The 26,187-nt window shown below is 38.5% G+C and overlaps 1 protein-coding gene across 1 annotated transcript; it reads left to right on the top strand.

Moving 5' to 3' along the window:
- Window positions 1–604: 604 nt before the first annotated feature.
- Window positions 605–25,082, top strand: shmt2 (serine hydroxymethyltransferase 2 (mitochondrial)). Its single transcript, XM_053315871.1, has 12 exons — window positions 605–713; window positions 9,858–10,049; window positions 12,746–12,825; window positions 13,654–13,854; window positions 14,207–14,288; window positions 16,132–16,254; window positions 18,646–18,785; window positions 19,007–19,169; window positions 19,933–20,032; window positions 22,132–22,287; window positions 22,955–23,062; window positions 23,277–25,082. The coding sequence occupies exons 1-12, from the start codon at window positions 681–683 to the stop codon at window positions 23,402–23,404; spliced, it is 1,506 nt and encodes a 501-aa protein (XP_053171846.1). The 5' UTR covers window positions 605–680; the 3' UTR covers window positions 23,405–25,082.
- The last annotated feature ends 1,105 nt before the right edge of the window (window positions 25,083–26,187 follow it).

Below are 26,187 nucleotides of genomic sequence, written 5' to 3' on the forward strand. Positions count from 1 at the left end.
AACACAGTGAATGATTTAATTAACAAACATAAAATAGTCTATGTGTATAGTATAGTATGGTCAGTGTAGGGGAGTAACTAGTTATATGTAAGGGTGTTACGTCATTTAATTAAATGATAAATGTAACTGTAATCCACTACAGTTACTGAGAAAAAAATTGTAATTGAATTACAGTTGCTTATAAAAATGGGATGAATAAAGTGATGAGAAATAAATCTTGCTTTATAAGAAATGATCTCCCTTATACATCATGTCAGTATCCATGAAAAACATCTGAACTTTGATTTTTGTGGGCTTAATCGGTACATCTACCCCAACAGTTAAAAACACGTTAGAAAATTAGAAAAGTAATCACAAAGTAAATACATGTAATCAGTTATATTACTTTGATTAAGTAATTGAAATAGTTACATTACATTTTAAATAGGGTAAGTAGTAATCTGTAATCTATTACATTTCCAAAGTAACCTTCCCAACCCTGGGTATAGGCCTCGTGAAGTAGTACAGCAGCCACATTGTTGGCTTGCGTAATCTCTTTACATTGGCCTACATTTCCCATCAGCCCTTTCGGCAGCACGTAACCAGCCGTTGCCAACAACTTCAAGCAGCCCTTTTTGAAGCCCATCAGCAGTGTGTCGCCTGGCTGTGCTGCCTCTTCGTCTGGCCTGGTAACTTCAAACATGCTGTCCTTCGCTCTGAGACAAGTCACCCGGGTGAGTGTATCATTCAAATAGATGTTTATGTCATGGTTGCCTTTACAGTTTGTTTGAGTTGGACTAATACATCAGTTTGACTGTAAGGTTGTTCGCTAGCTTAACGTCAGTGCTTGGTCAGAGTTTACAGTCGTAGGGGGGTTTTAACTTGCCCACTCCGGCTTCAGCAAGGTGTGCAGTTTTCACTAAATTAACCCATATTTAAACAGAACCAGTTAACCATTAGCTGTCATTTTTTGTCCTGTTTACGTTGTACTTTTGGAATATTGACGGTTGTGAGCTAGCAGAAGAGCTAGTGAGCTAGCTGAGGGTGAATGTATAGCTGTGTTCACATAATGATGCAACAGCGACTACTCAGTTTCATCATGTGGTAAACCTATAGGACACACAGGAGCATCATGTGTCTCTGTAGGACTAACTGAGGTTATTTATCTGTGAAAGCATGATAAAGATAAAACACGCTCCCTGACCATTTTAAAAACTGTAATTTACGTAGTTGTTTTATAGTTCAGCAGCATTATCACTGATGGAGTTCAAAGGGTACGACTTGATAACAGCATGCAGGTTATGCCACGTTAAAAGACAATGACATTTATTAACTGAAAAATGGGTGACCCTGCTCCCAATAATGTTCAAAGTGCAAAGTTATGTTGAAATGTGTTGCACCAAGCAAATATTAACCTATGATATTGTTAATTATGTAACAGATAAGGCAGAAATTTGGTCAAACTTTGGTTATATGATCATTTTTTTCAACCTTGTCAGCAGCTTCTTGATTGTGCAGTAATGTATTACAGTAGTGCAGCTGCAATGATAATGAATTACCTTCATTTACACAATGAATCAACACCTCACGCTGTATTAATGATGGCAGATTGAATATTAGAAACTATTATAACTTATTACAACCTTAATGTGAGTAAGTGTTGCAGGGCTGTTGTGTTGGACTAAATTAGATTTTACAAACTAGATTGTAAATGAATATGGATACTGGATACTGACATTAATATAACTCTCTTGGTTGACCTTTTAAAAAACCCAAACATAAATACACAATATAAATAATCTTGATATAAACTACAGTATGTAATGATGACATTGTTCCTGTATTATCTCTAATTTCTCTAGTGTGGCATTTCTGTACTGCAATCTTGTCACTTATCAGTCGACATATGTACACCATTACTGATAGATATGCAATGAGCTAATAATGATATAGCTCTTTATCTACCACACTTATCAGCGAGAGATAAATTCTAATAAATTACAATACAATTCAATCAACAGCAATAATAACTTTACATTTTAAAGTTCACAATGATTTAAGTAATTACAGAACTGTATTACAATGCACAATGGGTTATATTATCCTGTTGTAATTGTTGTATGTATTATCATATTATATATTACTTAGATTATATAGTACTTGTAGCCCATTTGATACATAAATTGTTAATGAACAAGTCTCTGTCCGGTGATTTCAGTTCAAAGTAGAAACTCAGTGATGGAAGTGTTGATGGGAAAGGAGAGAGAGTTGATTAAGGGCTACCAATAGCCTCATTTTAAACTTCATGAAGTGACCTATTTTACAGACCAATTTCATGTAGTTTTTCAGAAACAACTAGGCTATCCCAAGTTTGTGCCAAAATCATGTGGCATGTATTCAGACCTAGTTTTATAAGTCACTGTCAGTATGTCTAAAGTTTCCTAATAACGTTGACAGATTCACGTGCTTTCATGCTTTTCCCATTGATGCTGATTGGTTAAGTGTGCATCTTTATTGAATTTCCAAAGGACTCATGAGAAGCCTTGCTTTTGTGTCCTCACAGGATTTGTGCATGTGAGGGAGAGATTTTAGTCCTGTGCATTTCTTGTTGCTGTTAACTATTTCTTAAAGAGGAAAGTTTTTAGGATGAGTTTATTAAGATGGCCAAAGGGAAACTTTGTTTTTTATTGTGTGTTTTAGCCATTTTAGGCTGTTTTTGTAGGAGGAAAAAAAAGTTAGTTCCAGATGATGGGGTAGATTTCAATTGACCCTGCACATTTTGAAACTTTGAAGAACTTTTGAATTCAAAATGAAATGGGGTGATCTCAAGTGCAGCAAATTGAGTGTGAATATCACTGCGTAAACATCTGAGGAACAGAGGAAGGGAATGATCTAAGATCCAGTTCAAAAGCGCAATAACATTGGAGAGCATATGGCTCACTGCTACTTCCACTGACTGCTGTTCATCTATCAGAAACCTCTTTTTAAATCACTGATGTTTGTAAAACCAGAAGCCAAAGGTCATCATTTCACAGCTTGGGATCAATAAAGTATATCTATCTATCTATCTATCTATCTATCTATCTATCTATCTATCTATCTATTTATATGGAAAACTCTTTGATGTTTTGAAGTCCAAATGTTAAACGTATTCTTCTGGACACTCCAAAAATGTTTGGATTTGTTTGATTATAAATGTATCCTTTATTTCTGAGTGTAAATATCTAAAATATCTAAAAAAAGAACAATGATGTAAAATGTAAAAAGTTTGCATACCTGAAGTTGTTTATTAGCCTTTCCCCACTGCTTATTAACAAACAGGTGAGCTGAAGCCTGCTGCAGCAAGTCTAGTAAGAAGGGTCAAGCATGCCAGTTATGTAACCAGGAAACCAAGATGAACTTACATTGAAAGAAATAAGCTTTAAAAATTATTTTTTGTTGATAAATCCTTTTTGAGTACCTCTACTCTGCCGGCCATAAAATGTTTGGTTTGTGGCGGGTATGTGCGAAGTTAGTGCTACAACTTTGACTGTAAATACTGTTATTTTTTGACAATATGCATCTTTAGTTAAGTCACAATTCAGATTAACTTACAATGTCAAAATAAAAATGTAAAAGTGCTCATTTGTTCAAATCAGAACCAAAAGTATGCATACTTGTGTGTGCAGTGTACTGAAAGAATGTTGATTGTTTTGCACAACTTGTTTTGCGATGCTGAGCAGACCCTGCTGGCCTTTTTGGAGTTTGGTGCGTAACTCCTACTCAACATGTTTTTGGCCTCTGAGCGAGTATGCAAGTGTTGTTTCCCTCTGAAAATGACAATCAGTAGTGGTTTAATCTGTGTAACAAGTGGAGGAAAAAAAAGAAACATTTTGTGGGAACTGATTTGTTTGTTGGCGTTTTCTTTCTCTGTTATAAATTATGTTGTCAATATTAACCAACAGCACGGTAACGTTACATTCAACATCACCCGACAATTTATTATGTTTTATTAACTTTTTTTTAGCTTGTTATAAAGAGGTTTAGGTCACATCCTGAACCCAGCCTGTGTGGCTTCATGACCTCCACCTCTGAAATTCCACTTTAATGATGTCTCAGACTGCAGCTTGTTAAATAAACATAATACAGTCTTGGCAGAAGAGTTAAACCTTTTTGAAGCCAGTGTTATTCAGTTTGCAGGAGCAGAAGAAACAACAAGTTTTTCATCATCTATTCATGGCTTCATTTTTCCAAGTTGCTCGGATATGCACTGATTCCACATTTCAGATTTTCCGTCTTTATGTCCGCTCTGATATAAACTAACAACAAGTAAACACCCATCAGTGTCTTAGGATACCTCACATGACTACTGTAGCACTATCTGTCATTTAAACCCTTTTTCCTTTTGTTACTAACATTTGTATGAACTCTGCACACAGAAACGACACAAAAATCCTTGACGTGTTGAATGTATGTTTATGTGTGGAGCAGATCAGTTTTTCTGTCAATCTCCAAGAGCGGACCTGGTTTTGCTTGGTCTATTTTCGTGGGCAGCATTTTAACAAAGGACATTTTTAATTGAAGACCACTTAGAGCAGCGGTGTCAAACTCATTTTAGTTCAGAGGCCACGAAGATCCAAGTTTGATCTTAAGTGCGCCGGACCTGTAAAACAATTATACATTAAGTAATATAACTTTACTATATGAGTGCAATTTCAACAATATTATGCTGTTATTATTATGTTGTTTTCCAGATTATTTTGCACAGAAGCTGCTGATTGACATTTTGCATAATTTTCAATATATGAAAGTTTTAAATAAATGACCACAGTATGTATTGTAGTAGGCCGGATTGTACCCCTTTGGTGGGCCAGTTCTGGACCGCGGGCCTTATATTTGAAACCCTGGACAGAACATCATCGAGTTAAGAAATGTGTATGGAACAAACAATAATCTTGTGCATAAAGTGTAAAATGATAGCACTGAGATTTCAAATAGCTAACTGTTTAATATTTCTGCGGTGTTGCTGATATTTGGTGTCATTTTATTTTGTGGGTTTTCTGACAGAGCATATCACACTGATAAAAACTTGATTCAGTCTACTGGGTGGGAAGATCCCTGCCTGTAATATTTCTATGTATGGATATCATTAAAATGTATGATACTAGTACTCTTTATTGGTTTGGATCTTTACAGATACTCTTATTGGTTATTTTTCAATCTGAAATAACAAAAAAGAATAAATTCATAAAGGATTTGAATGTTTTTATATTTAGATATAACTAAGTGCTACAGCAGCAACAGTAATGTTTTCAATAGCAAAGTCACCTTTATAAAGTAAATAATATCTCACTGGAAGCTAATCTAATAATGTCAATAACATGTGAAGGGGGGGGGGGGGGGGGTTCAATAATTTGCCAAATTTGAAGAAAAGTAGTAAACTAAGATGTCAGGTTAACTTTTGGCCACGACTGTACATACAAACAGCTACATTGTTTTAGCTTGTTTGTAACAATTGGATATTAGCTGACCTAGCGTTTTGTACTTGTTTAAAAGATAGCGGAGGTGGATGGGAGACTGAGGACAGAGCAGATGAAAATATCACTTTTCTACATGTTTATGCTTGTTGAACAGGCGTATTGATAAAGTACTGGATTTGTACTCACTCACCAAAGTTTATTGTTACAAGTGTAACTGTTCTCAACTTAAAACTTTGGTTCACCGTCTCTGCTTTTTCCTCTGTGTGTGTGTGAGGAGTTCAGCCCTGAGGCACGCAGAAGAGAGGCGGCTGCATGACAATAAATTACACCACAACATAAAAAACTACAGATTAAAAGAACTGGCCTTGAAAATACCCCGGGTTGTTATAGAACTGGTTCCTACTCAGAACCGGGTTTCAGGAAGGACTCCCCAATCAATTAACAAGACATCACTGTTACTATTTACTGTCTTAAGCATTTTCTGTCAGTTTAAAAGCTAAGAAGATAAAAAACTTTTTTTATCACACACCCTTTTCAAGGTGGTGTTTACTCTAGAGCTGAACACAGCTGATTGGAAGAAAGTAAATTGGAAACAATTAGACAATTGATTAAGTATGTTAATGATTTCTTTAAATAAATAAAAATACCAGCCATTTGCTGGTTCCAGTTTCTCAAATGTGAGGATGAACTGATTTTGTGAATATGATGAACATCACAATGAGCTCTGGGAAACTGAACTGAGACTTTTTTCACTGGTTTCTTACATTTTTTAGACAAAATTATTAAAATGATCAATCATGAAATGTTGCAGCAAAAGTTAGTAAGTTTGCTACACTTGCTGTCTTTTAAGTTTTACTATGCATTAAAAAAAACAACATAAGCGTTTTTTTTTCTTCTCTTTTTTTACGTCAGATAGAATGACATCACTTACTTAAAAGCATCACAGTTAATTTGTGTAAATCTGGGATTATTAAAATAAAGTTTAAGGGCTTATTGTGCCCTTAAAGATACTTTAGTTGGCTCAACATTTTACAATGCAACCAAGATACGTATTTCTATAACAGCCCGACCGATATAACAGTTGGCTGATATTGACCTATCACAGATTGGTATGGGTGAATATGTAAATATTGTTTAAATTTACATAGGCATCACTTTATGTATATTTGACCCTTTTTAAAATATGTTTATTTTTGGTCAGTGTGCTTTTTTTTAAATTCATAGTTATAATTATTGTATAAAATGACATCAGTGCAGTGAAACAGTACTGAACACTGGGCCTTTAATAAAGTTTATTGTTGAACTGTAAAATGCCTTCATTACATATCTTTGTCACAAGTGTTTGATAACCCCATTAAAGGGATCATTGCAAAAAAAAAAAGGATTATGTTTACATTATCGGCCAATACACTGTAATCAGAATTTCCAGTATCAGTCGGGCCCTTATTTCTATTTTGTCGGCCATGAGGCGTGACCCCTACAATGTCACAAATGTGCCCACAGCACGCATCCAGACTCACCAAGTCACCTGGAAGCCCGTTGTAGAAATCTCTCACCATCGTCTTTACCACACAGTCAGATTACAGCATAAATGTATCGTTCCTCCTGAAGATTTGGCTTTGTTGCCAGCATCACTTAAGTCTCTGATTGTCACCCTGACAACCCTTTGACCCGAATAGAGTAGAGTCGCCCTGGGCTGTGCCTCTGTCCCTTCACGCCTCTTCACCCTTCTTCACCCCATCCAGATTTCTCAGCCTACTGTCATCCAGACTGAATCACGGAGCAATTTGTAACGGACAGCCCAGCTATTAGTCTGTGACAGGGAAAGAGGCAACAGCGTGTCAGACTGACGGATGCTGCTTCTCTATTGACACTTCTTCTCTGCTACCTTACATATCTCTTCTTTTTTTTCCCTTTTACTGTTTCTCCTTTCTAGTGCCTTCTTTTTTTTCTTGTGTTAGCAGGCTGATTGTTGTTTGCTATAACCGCTGATGGACAGCAGTCATCTGTAAAATTGACTCGCCTCGGGAGCTGCTTCAGGAAATGGGCAAAAATAATACAGAAGCAGGATTAATGAAATGATTTTCTTTCTTTCTTCTTTTTTTTTTTTTTTTCTTCCTCTCTGCTATTGTTCTTTGGGCACAGATATTTGACAGGAAAGGCAAACTGCCAACAATTACCTTATCATTGTCACGCAGATGCGGTACATCTGTGACTCCGCCATTATTTCGTGCTTGCCGCCCAGCTTGATGTGGCCTATCCCGCCCCTTTTTCTCACAGAGTTTTCATCAAGCTCACCTTCAAACGACAGTGTAATCTGTTGCCTAAAAATAGTCCCACTGTGACATATTTGGTGCTTGTATCTTGGCTCTCACTTTGCTTGGATCTGTTTATGTTGTGTTTATTAATTAATCTCCCGTAATGATCAGGGCTGGGAAATGAAGCAGGAAAGCAGAGAGGTAGACCACGGGGACTGACCTGTGTGTTGTTTGTTGAAGCCCACAGTTGTCCCATTTGGATGCCGTGGAAGTGATATGGATGACAAGAGGAACTAATAAAAACTTCACAGGAGCGCTGCTTGGCTCAGCATGCTTAGCAGCGTAGGGTGACAGGAGGGGGACATGAAGAGGAGGGGGAGGGGGGTGGGAAAAGGAAAGCAGGTATTAAGGTGGAGTTGAGCAAGGGGAGGAGGGAGAGACACCCGCGCCTGTTAAGCATTCGTCAGTCGCTGTATGACCACGGCGTAGTTGGCTTGTGTTAGGTTTTAGTGCCACTGCTTGTCCTGGCCTTGGTGCGTCCCAGCAGAAACGCGAACAGCAAAGGACAGTTCCCGTCAAGATTTAATGACCCGTGTGATTTCTCAGCAAGAGGCAGCCCGACTGTCTCTCCAGGCCCTCATCCCTTCCAGAGCCCTGAGGGAGGGCCCCCTCCTCTCCCCTTTCCCACCAACACCACTGCCACCGGTGACAGAAGGCCATGGTAGAGACTGTTAAAAATTGGCCATTAAGGTGCCAGTCGCCTCCTCCGCTGGTGTGTCACCGCTGTCCCCTCTGCCACCTCCGTGAGAAGAAGCAGATTGCCTCTGAGGATAAAGGGCTCTTCTTAAGTGTTCCCTCGAATCAGGATAGTGAATTATGAGCCTATTGTTGGTCATTTTTGCTTTGTGGAGAAGATTCCCATTATCTGTGCAGCTGTTATTATTTCTGCCCAACATTAACATCTTTTTTTCTTTTGGTGTTAAAAGCTACAGAGTTGGTTTCTTTGCTAGATTTACAGTGCAATAAAGCCACTACCAAAGATTAAGTTGCCCAACATTTTTTACACCACATGGAATTAGCTTAATTGCGCTTTATTTTTTCATATGGATGTCCTCAACCAGTCCTAAGCATTGTGCTAATTGCTTTTTAATGGTGCTATTAAAGGGAGGTTGTCCCTCACACCCCAGCACACCTGTACGGATGATAACTATAGTTTTCACTTGTGGGATTGATCTCAACACAGAGTCATCATCATCATATTGGTGATTAAATGACGGGAAGACGCCAATTTGTTCCGAGTGCAATCAAGCTGTCAAGGATTTTTTTAAGCCTCTGAATGTTTCTCTGCACGGTGCTCTGCCTGTTTCTTAATTGGGCTTTATAGAGCACAAACATTCATTGTGATTGAACCAGTGCAGGATTTATGCTTAGTTTTGGGGAAAAAAAGGAGACAAAGTCAGTAAAAAATTGCATGGACTCTGCACACTCACATGATCATACATTGCAGCAGAAGAACTTGCCAGCCTCAGTCCAGATTAGATAAGCGGGAAGTGCTGAATCTGTTCTCTCCATGCCTCCTTCGGTACACTGAGGCAGTAAAAGTCAGTCCCTCAGTTTGGAGAAGTGCTGATAGAGGCATAATTGAACAACCACGCTGATTATTGATATCATGCAAACACGCCAGCTTTTAATTATACCAGGCTACATATTAGAGTTTATGAGAAACTGAAGAGGGAAGGGACTTGAAATGTCTCCTTATTTATATAGGACAAATGTCACTTCAAATATGTAAAATAGTCAAATACACTCTTTGTGTTTTGTGTCTAACATCTCTTCATTGTGCTGTCCTGAATAGTTTCATCTTAACAGAAAATATAACTCCAAAATTAATTCATGTTTTATGTTAATTCGCTCTTCTGTAGATACTCTTTATGTTTTTATTTTATTTTTTCTTACAATAATTTCTTATCTTGTTAAATGTGCTTGACTACCAGACTAGACCAGACTAGTCCTGCCATTTTACAGTTATTTTATAACTATCGCAGTGGTACTGTAAGATGCTCTGATCTTTTGACCAGTGCTATTTCCATTCGTTTTTACAATAACTGTGATATCTATGTAAAACTAACATACTCTCTGTACCCCCCCCATCTGCCCACAGCCACTGTGCCAACGAGCCCCGGTTCGTCTTTGTGTCCGTGGGCAGCAGTCCCACGCTGCCACCCGTGCAGTGGATGAAGATCGTTCGTGGACGGGCCAGGAAAGCTTGGCTCAGGATGACCCAGAGATGTGGGATCTGCTGCAGAGGGAGAAGGACAGGCAGTGCCGCGGTTTGGAGCTTATTGCATCTGAGGTAAAACATCTTTCAAAGATGTAACTGACTGTTTTTGACCATGTCTACTTAATTAAACTGTTCACATGTGAGAGTGATGGGAAGGATGACAGGTGAAATGAAGGAAGATAGGGCATGAGGTTAACTTTGCATCCATCTTGGTAAATCTTTTGAACTTACAGGGACTATATTATGTACTTTTTTCCTTTAAAATGAACAAAGTCAAATTAAATGTTTGAAATACAGATTATCTAATAATCTGGGAATTCCTGAATACCATGATTGGCCGCTGAAGGGGGTCATCTGGGCAGGACCATATAAATATGTCTGTAAGGCTTTGACATGGTGGCAGATACTTTGAATGACAAAGTGAAAAGTGGAAGATATTCTATCAGCCCTTAATTTATTAATGTGTATATATTGATTGAAATCAATTTTGTCACAGAAAAAAATGAATCCATCCAAAGCTACAGACCCTTTCCACAGCAAACATTCAGATTTGTCAAAGCAGGAAATGCACGAGCCAATTCAGGGCTCTGGTATTGTGGGACTCTTCATGGACTGGAGCCATCATTGGTTACACCTGTGCTTTTACTGCTTTGACAAGTCAAAATATCTGCCATGAAAAGGGTCTAATACCGCTGATAGAGCTGTGATCAATATTCTGGCAAAATGGGTGACTTGCTGGCCTAATGCATATATATGTATCCTGATTGTAGGTTTTTCCATAGTACTTCTGGAAGCCTTGACAAATATAAATTAATTTTTTAATGTTTTTTGTTTAAAAATAATCTTGCTGTTTTTAATATTATATTGTAACAAAGTTTGAAATTTTTCAGTAGTTTGCAGGGCCAATAAAACTATGACCTGCTGGCTCAAAGATACAAATGGTAAAAGAGTAATTTTGAACTCTGACAAAGTGTTGTATTTAAAATAAAAGTCATACTGACTTCTCTATTCATGTATTATTCACCCACTGACCAGCCAGTCATTCAATCCTGACTTCTTTTATAGAGAAAATGCTCACAGAGCACAGCACTTGCTGTTGGCAAGAATAGCTCAGTTGTCACAAAAACATTTGGGTAACTCTTTGTTCCATTTTAAGGCTTGACGGTGTGAAATGGAAAATTTAACCATTCAAAAGAGCAGACAAGGTTTTATCCTGTATTGTTCTTTCTCTCTCCTCCTGTTTTCTTCTTCACCACAGTAGTTGTTCAGTGGAGTATATCAGCCCCCTCTCAACACAAAGCCTGACCGCTCTAGTGTGAGATAAAGCTGATATCTTCATTCTGCCTCCTCCCCACCTCACTCTACACGACACATCACAGTACAGCTCAGGCAGGCATTCCTTGAATGAAAAGACATACATTTTCCAACACGTGTCCACCCACACACACTTTCTTACATGTATAAAACACACAAACACACAAATGTTGAAGAAAACACATTTCCTCTTCTAATATATGCACAGTCGTGACAGACGGGTGCAGCAGAAAGCTGTTACTGGAGCTGTTATCTCCCTTCATCTCCTCTTTGGTCCCAGGTGAAGCATTAGCATAACCACGCACAAAACACACACTCACACACATACACACACTCACACACCATCACCCCAATGTGGCAGAGAGTGGAGAATGTATGTTTGTGTGTGTTTTGTGTCACACCCTTTTACTGGCCAGTATGATAATACACAGTAATAGTGTTGAACCAAGGGCGATGGCTACTATCAGCTGCATAGTCCAGGCTGCACAAAATTCTCTGTGTAACAGGTTGCGTTTTTTTTTTGGCATAGTTCATTATCACATACTCAAGCAGCTTTGTGAGTCCACAACAGCAAGAAGGGATGTCCCAGTCATGTGCCAGTTTTTTAGTTTTATCTTATTTGTATTTTATAATACAGTTGCACACTTGACCCAGAGTAGGCTTACATTAAAATGGTTAAAGCAGCTTAAATATGAATGGCTTTAAATTTAGATGTCCTCTCCTTTTGACGCTTTCCTTTCCTTTGTTTGTGTATATTGATGTCCTAAAATGTCCAAAAATGTGTTATTATATCCATGGTGAGTAGTGGTGTTGGTGTGGATCTGTTGTAACAGGAAGATCCAGGCAGGAGTTGGTGAGCCTGTGTCCAAAATACTGAAGTTCAAATCAAGTTTTCAATCACCAGCAACATGCAAGCAAGATGTCCTTTCCTTGGAGGACAGGGAGATGGAGGAAATGGCTATTACAAGATAAACAGAAAGTTGTAACTGTCAGTAGAAGTGCAAAAATGGGATTATAGTTCAGCAGGGGGATTATACATTTGTCCTGCACCAATATAGAAAATATGTCTTTTCCAGCACATGTAGACAATATAAAGCAGAATGTTGGGGGTAATTATTCCCTTTTTACTGCAACTTTCACACACTAAAATTTGTTTTTCTTGGAAAATGCGTTGCAAAATGATTTAGAAAAAAAAGAAAAGGCCACACCAATGTATCTCAGCAAGTGCAGAAAAGTTTATTACATTATCTTGTATCCTGGAGCAGCACGGTGATAAGCATTGTGGAGTACAGCATGTTAGTCCATGGAAGTCCAGAGGTTCAATACTGTAATGATTGCCTTTAGCTGGAGGGGGATTTCTCACTATCACTTAACAGACTTTAATTTGCCGTCCTTGTCCCTTCTGTCCACTCGCACCATTGATCTGAGTGTGTGTGTGTGTGTTCTCACCGCAGAATTTTTGCAGTCGAGCCGCTCTGGAAGCTCTGGGCTCCTGTCTAAACAACAAATACTCCGAAGGCTACCCGGGAAGAAGGTGAGTGTGTTTATTTAGCCACACCCTGGTTTATTAACACTTTTAATATTTTCAGCTTTAGGATATTAGCCAAAGACTTACACACATAGATACACACTGGTTTATACTGTGGTCTCTATCTTGCCCTATGATAGTACATGCCAACCACACAGCAAATAATCCACAGCCTCTGCACTGCCAAACAAGATTCCTGAGGGGATACATTGTAAGAATTTAGTGCCCAGGCTGATAGTTTTATATTTCCAGTTTTCCTATTTTCTGTTATTTCCCTCAGATAATTCACATTTTTCAGGAGCAAACAGAGCTGACATGTTTTTAGATGTTCCTCATTTGATGGCTTTGATCTCTGCAATACGAGCCTACCATAAATCTCCTTCTCACTGTATGTGTTTTTATTTCTCCCCCCCCCCCCCTCCCTGCATCCTAGTCATCTGCTGTTTTACACTTAGATGAAATGAAACAAAAGGGTGATCTCATTGACTGAGTGGTTTCTATTGTAGCCATCTGTTGCGCTCTCATCTGTAATTCCACTGAAAAGGTTTGATAAGCATTTTCACCTGAGATTACCCTGATCTGCTGTGGTACTTTCAGGTCAACATTAGTCTGAATTGCTATTTTTTTAATTGTGATTTTTTTTTTTGGACCAACAGTGACATTTGTGGCAAATTGTGAAAAGTAATATATATTATTGATGTTGACACTGTTGACAAGAGTGATGCATTTGTTGAATGACTGTGAGGGCTTCATTTTCATTTATAGTAGATCACACCCCCCCCCCCCCCCTTTCTTCCCCTTTCTCTCAAACCCTTTTCGCCCACATGTCTGTAGGTACTATGGTGGAGCAGAAGTGGTCGACCAAATCGAGTTACTGTGTCAGAAGCGAGCCTTGGAGGCTTTTGACCTGGACCCAGCTCAGTGGGGTGTCAATGTCCAGCCATACTCTGGCTCCCCTGCTAACTTCGCAGTCTACACCGCCGTGCTCAACCCCCATGATCGTATCATGGGCCTGGACCTGCCCGACGGAGGACAGTCAGTACTTTCTGCTGCTTCACTTTTTGTTCTTGATTTCCACCCTCTCACTTATTTTCTCTCGACCTCACACATATCTAAGGTGCCCCAGTTTCTTTGCTGGTCAACACAAATGTTTCATGAAAAGTGTGTGACATTCACTCACATCAAATAGTTTCATAAACCATATAACAAACATACAGAAGTTTCTCAATAATAGTAATAAAATGTTGTTCATGTTAAATGTGTAATATCACTCTTCAGCACATCACCAAATTAAGAAAAGCATGACTTGCTTAAGAGCACTCTTTATTTCTGAATATTGATGCAAAAAAGATTGACAGTTTGTATTTGCCTGTTTTTGTCACACCAGTCTGACCCATGGCTACATGTCTGATGTGAAGAGGATCTCAGCAACCTCAATCTATTTTGAGTCCATGCCCTACAAGCTCAATGTAAGTTGGGACCCTTACTATTGATATCAACTAACTAATTGTTTACTGTTTTATACCAGTGAGTCAACTGATGGGGATGGAGCAGCAGGGACAGGGGGCACAAATTGCTTTTGTGTGTGATTGTGCTTGTATTGCTATCTTTTTCAAGTCATCATTGTGGGGACATTTTGGCCAGTCTTCACTACTTTTAAAGGGCTGTTTGAGGGTTAAAGCTTGGTTAGATTAAGGTTAGAATAAGGTTTAAATTTATAAATATTTTTTACCTGGTGTTTTCTCTATAGAAATAATGTAATAACAGGATATTGATGGAAATAAATAGAGCAGATCAGAAAAGAAAACAGAAAAATGTAGTTTGTTTAGTACTGTGATCCCCTTTTAGGAAATCCTGTTTGCTTTTGTGGTCCTAGAAGGCGGGCACAAGACAGTGTTGGTGGAGATTCAGTTTCTAACTCAGGGAAGCTTCAGCCAAGCATACATTTGCTGAAAGGTGTTTGCCGACAGAGGAGCTTAAACTCTGATCTTTTGGTTCCACCCACAGTGAAACCCATACAGCCTTATTAGTTTAGTATACTACGTAAAATGTCCAAGTGGTGTTTTCCACCAGCTTGGACATTTGAACAATCAGGGCCCCTCAGATGTGACAGGTAAGTCTTTGAGTTAACATAAAGATATGATCAGTGTTTTGTATATTAGTGTATAGTATTTTATTCCTGGGGTTATAGTTGTGTGGTAGTGGCTGATGGATGGCCGTGAGAGTGGGCATGTCCGGGCCTGCTGATATATGGGCAGGCAGGACCCCTCTGCGAGAGAGATAATGGGAAATCGACAGGCTGGCCAGCACCACTGGCTCTGTCTTCACAATGAGCAGCTTGATGGAGTGAGGGGGCATCCATAGATGTGCTCTGGAGATGGGAGATTACCAGGTTGTCTAAATAAAGCTTTCCCTTCCCCTTCACTCTCTTCTTTTCCTTGTGTCTCCCTTATTCTCCATCCTTTCTGTCTTTCACTTTGTATGCTCCATCCTGCTCTCTTTCTCTTGCCTGTATTGTCTCTCTTTTCTGATTCTTGGAGGAGGGGGCGCTGGGTAAAGCTGACAATGTAGGCACTAAACACTCTGGTCATCTAGCTTGTATGACCTGATGTGACTCTGAGCTACATTCACTGAGCAATGGATCACCTAAAATCAGAGTCAGAATCATCTTCATTGTTTACGCATACAAGTAATTTGACTCCAGTTTAGTAGCTCTCAATGTATTAACACACAACAACGCTAAAAACTTCAGAAATCTATACCAGGAATCACTATACAGGTTAAATACATATAGTACAGTATATAAGGTAACGTCATTTTCACTCATTCATTATTAACATGAGCCTCAAATTGCTTATTTCAATAAAGCAGGAAATGTCTCCAAACCAATCTCTGATCTGTTCAGCCTCATCACACCAATTGAGCAAATCCCTGAAAGGTTGAAATAGGATAAGTAGGGGTGCATTACTGCAATTGCTCCATCCTCCTACTTGATATGATAGGTTGAAATGTCTCCTTTTTAGATAAAGATTTCTGCCCCTTTAAGGTAGCCAAAGTACTTCAAATGCTGCTGCTTCAAATGAGCTTCAAATGGAAAAAATCTCTCTTCCGTGTTGATATGTTTGCTCTTGATCCTTAGATATCTTACTTTTTTTTTCTTTAATCCTCTCATGTTTCTTTTTTTTTCCCTCCTGACCCTCACTCTCGCTTTAATATTCTCATATTCCTCCTCCACTTCCTCTTTATTCTTTCCTCTTGCTCTGCCTCTTGTCTGTTTTCAATCTCTCTCTCTCTCTCTCTCTCTCTCTCCAGACTGCAACAGGACTCATAGACTACGACCAGATGGAGTTGACGGCCAAGCTGTTCAGGCCCAAGCTCATCATCGCTGGCACCAGTGCCTATGCCCGGCTCATTGACTACGCCCGCATCAAGAAGGTGCACGAAGAACTCTCTCCGTATTCAAAACTCACCTACCCTTCACCCCATCTTTTTTTATCGGTTTCACTCTTTCTCTCCTGCAACCTGTTTTCTCAACTATTAAAAGGTCAGACCAGCTTTGTCCTTTTTTTTTTTCTTTTCTTTTTTTAAAACTCATTCAACCTTTTCCACTGAACTGTTGCACACACCTGCTTCCCTTATTAACAAGGATCACTTCAGGCATGCAGGTGGTCAAGTGGTTATAGCGGAGCCGATCCCGGTTCGAATCCTGATCGGAGGTCCTTTGCTGCATGTCACACCCCCCTCTCTCTCCCATGTTTCCTGTCGGTCTACTGCTAAATAAAGGCGTCTATGTCAACAAAATATTTTAAAAAACAAGGATCACTTCCAAAACATAACTTGACTAATTTCTGCCCCACAGTAGAGACTACTGCCTGCTCTCACTGATCATTCACATTTTAAACATTAACATTCCCAAACATACACCAATTTTTTTAGGGTGTTTCTCACTTTCACGCAACAACACAGATGCTTTCTTTCACTTTTGCCTACTCAAACGAACTGAGCGTGGACACTTAAACGTACACAGTAGCAACTTTTAACAGCACACTTCACTGCTCTCTTTGACAGTGCACAAGAGGCCCCTTTATCTGTTTTGTTATACCCACCCGCTGATTCACTTCATTCGCTTCATGACTGCTTCCTTTTGTTGCAGAGCTGCACTTGTCCTAGTACCATTAGATGGAGTGTCCCACCATTACAGAGCTGGGTTTTTATTAAGCACCATAACTACTTTGCCACTGGGCCTGAAGTGGGGCCATATTTTCCCTCTGGCATGTCTCTGTGGAACTGTTCAATGTTTTATGGCAAAATCTGCCGGGCCGGGCTCCTCTCCAGATTTTTAGTGTTGTTACCTAGATTGGAGCAACTTTTCTTTTTTTTTTTTTAAATCTGAAATTTGTTTCACTATCAGTGTTCATCAGCTACTGCACATCACCCTCTTGTGTTCTTTACCCCCTCCAGTAACCCTACCATCTCCCCTGCCTTTTAATCTAATAAACATGTGCTGATCCAGTTTTGATATGAGAGGAAGGGAGATTGTCATGATAATGCATATTAATTGGAGCACTAAAAAGATTGTTTACTGCTCTGATCATTCGCCAGCAAGTCATTTGCATGTTAGCGAGCTATTTATTGTTTGTGCCTTTTTCAGTAAATGCTGGCAAGAGACAGCAAGGATTTATTGAATTGTGCTGTAATATTTCGGGCCTCTGTAAACTGCTGAAGTGTAATTACATCAGCTCCAATTTGAAACATCTGCCCTTTAAGAACAAAGGTACAGCTTACAGATGTAGAGTTAGTTAACAAATCTTAACCGTGGGGGGAAAATGTAAATTTATTAGTACCAAGAGATGTTATCTCACTTTTTTTTATCTCGCATTTCAACAAATACAGAGTGCAGGGGAATAAAAAATAAAATTAGGGTCACTGGTGACACAGACTAAGGCAAGTTGAAGCATGTAGTTCTGTTTTATACTAACAATAGTAGTTTCCTTCAGCACTCTATATATATCAAGAATAATACATATACAAACACAATGTGGTTCCTAATTATTTGGACATTGACACGTATTTGTATTTTACCCCAACATACTACATTTTAAATCAGTGACTGAGGTATTAGGTTAACAGTGTAGGATTTTCCCTTTTTTTTTTTTAGTCACCCGAATTTTAGATCAATAAGGAAAAAGAGTTCTGCAGGCTGAACAGAAGAATGCAGTAGGCAAGCCAAGTCAGTCAGCTGACCTTAATCCACCTGAGCATTTGGTTCACTTGCTGGAGACCAGACAGAAGGCAGAGAGACCTTTGTAACAAAATCAAAGACAAGATGACTTGTAGAGCATTACCAGAACAAATACAAATATTTCTATGAGTCAAAGGCCTCACTTTTCTAACTTGTTACTGAAGCAAGAATATTTGTTAATTTTGCCACTAGCTTTATGCCTCCTTATGAAGGTAGACTGAGCGCTTGTCATCTCAGCACCTAAACTTTGGAATAGTTTTTCATCTGCTTGTTTGATATTTAATGTGAAGCATTTGTAACTTTTATTTTGAAAAGTGCTCTACGACTTACTTACTCACTAAATTTTGGTTAAAACACCTTTTTAAATTTAAAGGTAAATGCAATCAGTTCATATTCATTGTGTTATTTCAGTTCAGTTTCCTTAAGTCAGGACCTACACACAAAAAAGCATCACTCTCCATATACACACTGTACTTAGGTTTAGAAAAGTAATGACATGATTTGGGCAGAAAAGGCATTTGGATCTCTTGAAATTTCTCTGAATTTTAACTTTGTTCCATATTTTCCGTCCTTTACTTCCTCAGCTATGTACTGACATTAAGGCCTACTTGCTAGCTGACATGGCCCATATCAGTGGCTTGGTGGCAGCCAGAGCTATTCCCTCTCCCTTTGAACACGCTGACCTGGTCACTTCTACCACACACAAATCCCTCAGAGGAGCCAGGTAAGAAGTACAACAAAGACTTTCAGTAAATTTGAAATTTCTGTTATGCATTCAGGCTGGTGCCTCAAGTGCAGGATAATCTGTCATATTGCCTTAGAGAAGCCAGGAAATTGTTTATTTTTATAGTGATTTACCAGAGATGTAACCTTGGTTGAATTTTTGAGAACGAAATATGTTAAAAATACTTACTGGTGAGTAAACGCTTTTGTTATATTATCCAGGGCTGGTCTCATCTTCTATCGTAAAGGTGTGCGCTCTGTGGACAAGAAGGGGAAGGAAATCATGTACGACCTCGAGGACAAGGTCAACTTCTCTGTCTTCCCCTCCCTGCAGGGTGGACCTCATAACCATGCCATCGCTGGTGTGGCTGTGGCACTGAGACAGGTCTGCAAAACAAACACCTCATTTAATTTCTAAAAGAGCTAACTCAATTTGCATTGTGGTAATGCTTTACTACCCACGTCTGCTGTTTACTAATAAAAAGTTGATTACTGGTATGTTTGATTTTACAAGTGAAACAAAATCTTACTGCTGAGATGCTTTTTGTGAAATTTGACTCAGAAGCCTGTTCACTAACCAACTGGAAACATCTGCTCCTTGTCTCTCTATCTCTCTAATACTCTGTTAGATAGCTACTGAAATCTAATCAGAGAAAGAGGATGGATGATGGATGATGATAAATAAGGAGCTGTTTTGAACTGTGAATCATTCAAAGGTGTTCCAGTAGAGCCCCAGAATAAACATATAGACCTAGAAATGTTTATAATAGGCCTCTTTTAATGCTGTTCTTTGTCATGAAAGAACGTAAACTGAATATGTGTTTTGGACTGATGTTCGAACAAAACAAGGTTGAATAATATTCACATGTAACAGGAAAATTTATAATGGTTATTTTTCTCTGTTGTCTGAAATCAGTTGATTGAGAAAATAAGCAGCTCATTAATCAATTCATAATTTTCAGTCCTGAAAAACTATTCTTTACATGATAAATGCTTGTACATAAATAAATTGTTTTCTAAATACCTCATAAGGAATGTCTTGCTCCCCCACCCTTTAACACTGAAATAGAGTTAATTCTAACTTATACATGTTAGTGACCAACCTTCTGTCCAACTCTAGCTTTTCTGTTATTTCTTTCCTTGTCCAGGCACAGTCTCCCATGTTCAAGGAGTATATCGCCCAGGTACTAAAGAACTCCAAGTCCATGGCTACAGCTCTTCTCAGCAAAGGCTACACCCTGGTATCAGGTAATCTAACTTGTATTTAAACATGCTTTTTATTTTAATTCCCAAAGAGACACTGGCTCAGCAAACGGCAGAGAGAAATATCGGAAACACACATCAATAAAGAGAAATGTCCTGTCACAGAATGCAAATTACAACGGGGGAAAAAAACAGAACTGCATTTAAATTCATGATGTGCAAATAGGCTAATGTCAGTGTAGCAGCCCTGTCAGTCAAGTGAATAAAACCAGATGAAAGTGGTCACATTGTGGTTGTGAGCAAATGCTTGAATCTTGTACTGCATTTAATATGCCGGGCTCAGCTGTTTTTTGATGTATAGCCTTCAATTGATGCGTTAAAAAAATACAAACTTGTCTTGTGCTTACATTGTGCTTTGCATTGCTTGCATACACCCTGAGGAAAAAGGGTGTTGTTTACTGTTACAGTGCATAAGCAACTTGTAAATAGGCACATATTCTTGCTCAAGTGAACTGCTAAAGTTAAACATGTTTGTAAGAGGCACTCATCTATCTAAATGTTGTGAGTGATGGTGTATTTTTGGTGCTTCTACTAAGCACACAAAAGCTAAATTCTCTTTCGCTTATTTTATCCAAGAATGAAGTAAAAGTATGAATGCAGTGCACAGATTTACATAAAGCAGATACAAGCAACAAATGCACGAGAAGGTATGTGAAGCATGTGAAGAATTAGAGGCCTCAGGTCATACTACCCAACAGTAATTTTGTGCCATCGTGAACTGCATTCAGTGTAACAAACTGAGTATTATGAAGAGTTTGTTTGCACTTATCTCCACTGATGAGTTAACCATTGACACAGGAGCCCAGGATATCTATATCAAGATGAAAATGTTCATTGCAACTTTGTAAAGTGACAAATTACATTTACTTGCGTGACTGTAATTGAGTTTTTTTTTTTTTGTACTTGTACTTTTTAAAGTAGTTTTAAAAATCTGTACTTTTACTTATGTATGTTTTGTGTGAAGTATTGTACTTCGCTACATTTTAAATCACATCCGTTACTGAGTAAAAAATGTTGGCAGAATTTTTTTAAAGCAAAAGGGATCGTACAAGCATGATACAATAACTTAACATTCATAAAGTATTGCAGCCTGTGACATTTATTTTTAGAGGTGCTGAGATTAAATTTAGGGGTGTTAGAGCATCCCTAAAAAAGAGTCTAAAATCGTCCCTGGTTTACAGAATCCACAATTTATGCCACCTTCAATTCAACGGTTGTGTTATTTGAAAATGTTTTATGGGATGGTCTTGACTAAAATGACACATGTCCATAAATGTTTTAAATGTCGTGTGTCGACATATTTAATTTTGTCATTGAAGCTGAATTTGTAAATGTATACCTTTGATTTATGGGCCATTACTTTGTCCTTTTTGAACCCCCCCCCCGTTAAAAAAGTAACTAAGTAATTTTTTTACTACTACTACTTTTTACTTTTACTTGAGTATATTTTTAGACCAGTACTTTTACTTGTACTCAAGTAAAATTTCATCAAAGTAGTGGTACTTTTACTTGAGTAGAATATTTCAGTACTCTTTCTACCTCTGTCAGTAACCCGTCTGATGCATGATGCCACCATGATTCTGAAGAAACTGTCCTCTGTGGATAGTCTTTAAGCCTTCACAGATAGTTTCATGAATATGTCCATGAATGGTCTTACTCACTGCATCAACAGTATATGAAATGTGCCTGTGGGTTTTTCGTTCTACAAACAAGGGCAGATAGTTACTCATCTATGTGTTTAGGGAGTCAGACAGTCATGTCCTCTGACTTTGGCATGTAATGCTGCGTCACCGTTATCAGTGACTCCCGCTTTCCCCAAAACACCAGACAGCTGCCCAGTGTATCAAGGAGAGAAGACGGTGTCTCTCTCTCTAAGGTTAAGTGCTGTTTCTACTGTGACTTCAAGGCCTGTGCTCGACCTTAAATATGAAAAATTCCCTAACACTGAGTAACATTACGATATCCATGTTGAACATAAAGATGAGATGGTCTGATCAAAGAAGAAGTAGTGAAGTATGTGTCTACAAAGCCGTAGACTTTCCCTCTCTGCAAAAGTTTTTTACGAAGAATGCTGAATATTTCAGGAGGGACCGAAAACCACCTGGTCCTGGTGGACCTTCGGCCTAAGGGCATTGACGGGGCTCGGGCTGAAAGGGTGCTGGAGCTTGTATCAATCACTGCCAATAAGAACACCTGCCCTGGGGACAAGAGTGCCCTGACTCCTGGTGGTCTCAGGCTAGGTAAGGACCAGCTTCACTTTACACTGCCTTTAGCTTGACTCAGACAAGATCAGTTATCATATTCATTACTATGGAAAAAAACAAAATGGTCCTGATTTTTGTGTCTCACCTTGTAGTTAAAGTAGTTTTTGTGATATTTACTTTGCACCTTACATAATCTTGACTTCATTTACTTACTTTTTCAAGATGTTAAAATGTAGTTCTGATTATGGAAATTAGTCAACCACCAATTAAGCCACAAGCACTGAGCACATCATGATTAATTAAGCATGTTTGGGTTTTTAATCATCTTCCAGGAAGTTCAAGAGCTCCATATTTACACTGGCACAATTTTAGCATTAAATTAAGGCGAGATATTTTATGTACTGTATAACTATCTGCATTTTACCTTCTTATTTGTCTATTTTATTGAGATTTTGAGTGCACTGTAGTGACCCATCATTCATGGGCATCAGTGTACGTTTGACAAATCTGTAGTTTGTGTGGATTCATTGCTAGAATTTCAAGAAGCTCCAGCATTTTGCTTTTATTACCCCAAAGATTTCATGGTTCCTAAGTTAAAAATGCAATAAAATGGATTAGAGACAGTTGAACTTGAAAAACTAGAGGAAGAAATTTACTTACTTTACATTTCAAGCTTAAGATTTTGTGTTCTTCTCTGCTCCAGGCGCTCCAGCTCTGACCTCCAGGCAGTTCAAAGAAGCAGACTTTGTGCAAGTTGTTGAATTCATGGATGAGGGCTTTAAGATTGCCTTGGATGTAAAGAAAAAGACAGGTAAGCCTACAGCACAGTAAGCAAGGAGACTGATTCCAGTGTTGCTTGATGGTTAGCAAGAACATTTGCTTGTTCAAAGCAGTTTGAAACTTTGTATTCATGAGAAAGTGCAACATTGTCTGTTAAAGTAAAAACAACAGGTTCAGTGATGATACAACAAAGGAAGCTAAAAATGGAACCATTTTTTTTCTTTCTATTCCAATGTGCTATGCAGGAAAGCTCCAGGACTTCAAGAACTTCCTACTTCAAGACCCTGAGACTGTGGCCCGTATCGCCGACCTGCGCCACCGCGTCGAAGGTTTTGCCAGACCTTTCCCCATGCCAGGCTTCCATGACCATTAGGCTAGATGATATGGAGTTAGGGGGGCATAACTTCCAGGTGGCAGAAAGCTGGCTGGGAGGAGGTGCATCTGGGGAAGGAGAGGTGTTATGCTACCAAAATGTGGTTGGTGGCTGTGAATTGGGATGACTCTTGAGTTCCCTTTTCAAATATGTTCTGGGAGATCACATTGTTTTTTTTGTTGTTTGTTTTTTTTTTTTTACACCTTTTGCAGTTTCCATCAATCTATTCTTGTAAAAACATGACCTTCGTGTCGAGGTCCAGTAAAGAAACAATAACATTTGACAGAGTTTTTGTAGAGCTGAAGAATCTATTTTCTATTCTAAGTGTAAAGATCTTTCTCTCAGTTTACTTCACATAATTTCTTTAACGAGGGTGTTTGAGAGGACAAAAAACAAGTCAAACAACGACCAACAGTTATTGATGTCATGTGACTCTGTGACTTGATTAGTGTTTAATTAGTTAGAAAAGTGAACCACACTGATGAGTCTTACCGCTGTACAGCACCCTAACCAATGTTGGTTCATGTTTGCCTTGTACTGTCATTTTCTGTTTATGAGACCAGGTGCAGGAGGAGGCTTCATGAGATGGAGTAGTGTTCCGCCAAACAATGTTGTGTTGGCCTTTTCACTTTTTCTAGGGGGAAATTTTGTTGAAAATCAGAAATTCAACCAAAAAGTAGTCAGAATGTCAAATTTGAAAGTTTTCCCTTTCATTTTCCTTCAGTAGAGATTTCTGCAAATTGTCTCCAAAGTGGGAAGGTCAGATGTGAGATTATAGGGGACTAAATATGATTATCATGTAATAGACTGTGGTCCAATAACACTACAAACTGTGCTCACAATAATAGTGTTAAAACACATTTCACACTTAACGTAGACTATCATAAGCTGCAAAAAGTAGAATTCACTTTTCTTTTGCTGCTGTGGTTATTGTCATCTTCTGTTCTCCATCATATCACAGATGTCACATTTTAATTGCTATGTGCAATGTCATGACCGATAATTAACCAAATGACAGTAATGTCATCCTGGATTATTTCTACTTTCCTTTGTGTGTTTACAGATTATATACTTTTCTATATATTATTTAAAAAGAATTAACTATGTAACTACCATCATTTCACATGTATCTTAGGGTTTCCAATACCAGCTGATTTGTTGTACTGGAAAAATATGATTTGTAGTGCGGTCTGCTTGATTTAATTGCCTGCCTGATCTGATTTATTTCTCTGTGGCGTTCAACAATGGAAACCGTGAAGCAGCTTGATTTGATACAACATTTTCAGAGTATTTTGTTGTCTATCTGGTTCACAGATTGGAAATGTTGTCATTATCACTGCATCAGTGAAGAAGCATGATTTCTGTTTGTGAAATGGTCTTACAGCACAATCGAAAAAAGGGCGTTAGACATAACGTGGTATTCTCTTCCTTTGCACAGCTTCTAAGGTGAACCAAATCATATGAATTTTCCTCATCACCATTTTCTTTGACAGCCAATAGAATAGACTTTGCCAAAATATACCAGTGAATATTTTACTACAGTATTCATGTGTCTACTGTTTGTTATCATCTCTACTATGTTGCCAGTCAATGTACATCAATACAGTTTGAACTAACTTCCTTTTACAGAACATTTTGTATTCATTTTAGCTCAGTCCTAATAAAAGCCAATAATTCACATATAGTTATCTCATTGATCATTGATCACTCGTGCTTTTTTTTTCACGACCACAAGTTGTGGAAAGATGTCATTCTGTTTTTTTGACTGATTTGTAGCAGTTAGAGTGGGAGCATATATTTGTGTGTGTAGAGAAAATATGAGTGGAATAAGAAATATTTAATTTGTTACTAGCTATCAGATGATTAGTGGTTGGGTTATCCATGCCAGACTTTCTCCCCCTCACCACTCTGACTTAACCACTACTATATAAATAGTTTAAATTGGCTCTGCTCCTAAATACAATAGAAAAATGCTATTTAAGGCTACCTAGTTAGCATGGAACAGTATTTTCACAGGATAAATGTTAATACATTTTCTTACAGGGTATGAAAAGGATATAAATACCTCACTGCTACTTAGCCTTAGAGCAAAGTCTGACGAAGAAACAGCTACATGAAGTTTAGATAATTAGCCAAATTATCATTTTCAGCTGTGTATGCTGTTAAACGGTGTTATTATTAATGAAAAAACACGTTGACGAAACCTTCACACTTGTTTACAGATCAGTAGTTGGCGGAGCTTCATTCACACATGACATGCTCTACCTGTAGTGACACAAACCCAGCGCACCCTTTCTGATTGGGCGGGCTATTTAAAGCGCTGGCCTGCTGAGCCACGGCTTGTTAACTGTGGAAACGCCACCAAAACACTTCCAGCTACCATAACTGCTGCTTCTACTGCTCATGTATGTAGCTTTTGTTAACCTGCCTGAACTTGTGGCACCATGGAGACTTTGTGCAAGAAAGAATGACTAATTTTAGTCAGACATTAGTCAAACCAACCAAAGCATGCAGAGACACTTGTGCTGTGGAGACCTTCCCACGATGGACCTAAAGCATTCAACTGACCATCATCACTAAGTAAGTGTTTGCCGTTACTGTATCTCCTGATGATGTCTTGGTTCTGCTTTTTTGTGTTTCTGTGCTTTGTTATTTACAGTACTGTAGGTTACTGGTTGTTTATTGGTTGGTTGGTTGGTTGGTTGATCAATTGACACTGGTGGATTGGATTTTTATCTCTGCCAGGCAGCTATAATCTGTAGAGTAGACTCATCAGCCTAACA

This window comes from Scomber japonicus, chromosome 3 (genome assembly GCF_027409825.1).
Source record: "Scomber japonicus isolate fScoJap1 chromosome 3, fScoJap1.pri, whole genome shotgun sequence".
NCBI lineage: Eukaryota > Metazoa > Chordata > Actinopteri > Scombriformes > Scombridae > Scomber > Scomber japonicus.